Here is a 4,064-nt window from a genome sequence, read left to right as displayed (position 1 = left end):
CCTCTCTCTCTCTCTCCACACACACACACACACACACACACACACACACACACACCCCATCGAAAACTGCCAGGCGACAGGGACCTGACTAAGCCTGACTAGCCCTGGGGTCTCTGCAGCCACCAAGGTAGAGACTGGCCTTGGGGATAGGGACAGGCTCCCCTCAGAGAAGGGAGAAAGAGAGTTATGCCCATAGCTCCTGGTTGCCCGGACACAGTGGCAGTGGGAAGAGAAAGAAACAGATGGAGGCTCAGTGGACATTAGTCCCTGTTCTTGGTGCAGGGATCCAGACCCCAGGTCCTGTGATCACATCCACTGAGACAGTCATTGTGTCCAAACTGTACTCAGGGCCATCAGGCAGCCCTATCCCAGTGGAGAGTTCTTATCTGAGGGGCCTTTGGGTTCTCCCCTGCCAGCCACCCTCAGGTAAACCACCTATCAGTCAGTACTTGGAGAGAGAAGAGGGGCTGAACACAGTGGCTCATGCCTGTAATCCTAGCACTTTGGGAGGCTGAGACAGGAGGATCGCTTGAGGCCAGGAATTAGAGACCAGACTGGGCAACATAGCAAGACCCCATCTTTATTTTGAATAATATTAAATTACAACTTTTTTAAAAAGGAGGGAAGACAGGTCAAAGTCTCTGCCACATCACTACCAGGAGACCCCTCTAGCCTGGACAAATGGCCACATCCTCAACACCAGCCTGTCTCCAGCACCAGGTGGGGCAGTGCTGTCAGCCCTCTCTGAGACAGTGGGTGCTTTTTCGTTCTGCATCAACAGGTTCAGAGGGACCCGGGGACTCTTTCCTACCCTTAGAGGCACAGCTTTGGGGTGACTGGAGACCAAGGGGCGTCTGGTAGCCTGAAGCTGCTCCTGCCCAGCCCCCATACACAGGGTGTTCCATTGAGGAGACACTCCCTGGACAGTGGCCACTGCCATTCTGGCAGCTGAGACCCTGAAAAGTTCAGTGATTTGCTGGAGTTCACATGGAACATGGGGGCTGAGTCAGGTCCAGAACCCAGATCTCAGGGATTCTGAGGTGTCCCTCCAGCACTGGGGGGAGGCAGTGGGGATTTCCCTGGAGCCAGCACGGACGAGGCCTGCTCTGCTCCACAGCCAGGGCAGCTTGTCACTACAGAGAGGCCCCGGCCCTTACGGAGAGACCCCACATGCACCTCTAAGGTTTCAAGGGACACTGAGGGGGCCTCTTCTCTTGTAGCTATGAGGAGTGTGTGGGGCCAGGGGCCACTCAGCTGTACATCCCCACGGATGCTCCACCACCCTACTCACTGACTGACTCCTGCCCCATGCTGGATGGTGCCCTCAGCTCCAGCAGCGACCACAGCCCCAGCCAACACCAGCAGGAGCAGAGGACCCCAGGCCAGGGCGGCCTCCGTACCATCTCCATGGACACCCTACCCCCCTACGAGGCCGTGTGTGGGGCCAGCCCCCCATCGGGCCTGCTGCCGCTGCCAGGACCAGGACCAGGGCCGAGGAGCTCTCCAGGCTCTCCCACCCCCACTCGGGCCCCAGCCTCTGGCCCAGAGAGGATTGTGTGAGTGGCCAGGTCCTGCCCTATGCGGTTGTACCACCTGGGCACGCACACACGGGCACACACACACACAGAGGCACACATGATACATCACATACACGCGATACTCAAATATACACAGACATATACACTGACATACTCCGTGTGCGCACACATGCGTAGACATGTGCACACACACAGTCCCACCACACCCACACAAAAACCACCTGCAAAGGTCGCAGTAAAAGTGAGGCTCTCCTGACCTCCCGACTCCTCCTCCCCAGCCCACTGGTTGTGCCTCTGTGGCTGGTACTGGGGGAAGAAAGGGGAAGCAGGAAATGAGGCCTTCTCTTTCCTCTCCCCGGGCCTGCCTGTTCCCACCCTCACCCAGCAGGCTGTGCCCGATTTCTGATTCTGCCTCCAGAAACTTCTCGACCACCCAGGTCAGCTGCCTGCCCTGATGCTCACCCCAGGGCCAGCTTGTCCCCCTGAGAGTGGGACAGGCCCCAGTGAGATTCTGCTGTTTGCTGTGCCTATCTCTCAACTCCAGGGCAGAAGAGCCACAACGTCACCATCCTGCCACTTACAGGGTGGGGGACATGGGTCTGGGGGCTCAGGCACAACCTGGAGGCCCTCACAGCCCACCAGGCCCCCTCCTCACCCCAGTGCCCTCAGTCTGGTGGTGCTAGGGGAGTTCTCTCAGAAGCTTGGCAGGCACACAGCAACAAGGGTGGGTCACAGCTGTTCCCTTGTCAGTCCAGCCACTGCCCAGGACTGAGAGCCTTCAAGGAAGGTGAGGCCATTGCCCTTCTCCAGGTGGCCTCGCTGCGTTCCTGCCTAGGCACCACTCTGAGGCAAAGAAGCGTACCCTTGCTCAGAATCTGCCTAGCGACCACTGTGGCCTGTGCTCGAAGGGACTGGAGTCAAGCCCCGGAGCTGGTGCTGCCCTCTGGGGTGGCCACTCTTAGCTAGGAATGGTGAGGCAATGTGTACTCGCCTTGCCCCTCCAGGGTGTTTGCAGAGACACGATGAAGGGGATCTAAGCCCCAAAGATACCACTTGTGCCACCACAAGAGGACCGGCGATTGTGTCTGGGCCTTGCTGCTGGCGTCCTGCCACAAAAGGGGATTCATGGGGTCTGCCTGGCTGCAGGAAGTCTCAGATCTTGGGCAAGCAACCCCAGCAATTTCCATCAAAGACTATGCAGGAAACGGAGGTGGTTCCTGAAGACCCAGCCTGCTGAGAAGTATCCCCGCTGGCATCACAAGCAGCCATCACCACCCCACCCCATTGTCACTCCTCCTTAAACAGCACCCACCCATCCTCTTCCCCTCATTTCAGTTCCTCCAATGAAGGGCTAAGACAATTCCGTAATCCCTTCTTAAGCAGAAGGGTGGCAAGGTTGGCGATCTTGAATGCTGCTTACTGTGGAAAGAGCATTTCTTCTGGTGCAGAGCTGAAAGGAGCCACCAGAAGTTCTGCAGTGCCCTGCAAGCGCATCCTGGAACCCCAGACTCCACCTGCCGGAGGGACCTTGTTTACAAGCTGTTCTGTCCACCGCTACGGTGTACTGTTTTCTAGGCAAAAAATATCTGTCTGTTGTACTGTCCAGTCTTTAAAATGCACTCCAGGGATGAGACTCTTTTAAGAAATGCATTCTGCTTCTGTAACTCTAGAGTGTGCTGGGGGGGAAAAAGATTAAAATCCCTACCTATTTGTCAGTGTTGGGGGGATGGAGCTGAACAGCTTTTCTTGTTCCTGGACTAGTCTCTGAATAAGCAACAATGTATCTTTTCTGTGTTCAAAATAAATATATCATCATATCAATAAAAATGTAGCAAGAAGTAACACTTTCAAAAAGTGCATGGGGTTGCTTATCTTTTTTTTAAGAGACTCCGCTCTATTGGTCCAGGCTGGAGTGCAGCAGTGGCACGATCATGGCTCACTGCAGTCACGAACTCTTGGCCTCAAGTGATCCTTCTGCCTCAGCCTCCCAAGTATCTGGGACTACAGGTGCACATCAATACGCCTGGCTAACTTTTTAAGAGACAGGGTCTCACAATGTTTCCCAAACTGGTATTGAACTCCTGGCATTAAGCGGTCCTCCTGTATTGACATCCCAAGCAGGATTTATATCTTCCAAAACTTGTCAAGAAAGGAAACACCAAACAGCAGTAAAATGGAGATACCCCTCCGGCTAGCAACCATTGATTCTCAAAATTAAGCATCACTGAAGCCTTGCCATTTTCCTGTTGATAAGGATATTAGGGTAGTGAGTAACCAACAAGAGTTCCTTTTTTTAAACTCACTGAAACATTGCAACCTTTCTCTGAGACTTGGCTGGTGTAACTGTCACTAGGATGGGCCATCAGCCTCAGGACCTGACTCTACGGACATCAGGAACTACACATTTTGCTCCAGCAGCATTTGGCTTTCCGCACCCTGGTGGCTTGTGCTACCAGGAAAGAAAGGGAACTTGCAATGACGCTGACACCACCAGCACAACCCCCTCCCCCCACCCGCACCCCCCAC

The 4,064-nt window shown here is 54.7% G+C and overlaps 1 protein-coding gene across 1 annotated transcript in view; it reads left to right on the top strand.

The window, feature by feature from the left end:
- The window catches only part of BEAN1 (brain expressed associated with NEDD4 1), an 11,634-nt gene extending 10,060 nt beyond the window's left edge, over positions 1–1,574 (top strand). The window contains exon 3 of the mRNA XM_021708911.1: positions 1,221–1,574. Coding sequence (XP_021564586.1) covers positions 1,221–1,560 — 340 coding nt within the window. The 3' untranslated portion in view covers positions 1,561–1,574. The remainder of the gene's footprint in view (positions 1–1,220) is intronic.
- The last annotated feature ends 2,490 nt before the right edge of the window (positions 1,575–4,064 follow it).

This window comes from Carlito syrichta, unplaced genomic scaffold, assembly GCF_000164805.1.
Source record: "Carlito syrichta isolate Samal-C Ts95f unplaced genomic scaffold, Tarsius_syrichta-2.0.1 Scaffold153566, whole genome shotgun sequence".
NCBI classification, from domain to species: Eukaryota; Metazoa; Chordata; class Mammalia; order Primates; family Tarsiidae; genus Carlito; species Carlito syrichta.
This window is presented reverse-complemented; position numbering and strand designations above follow the sequence as displayed.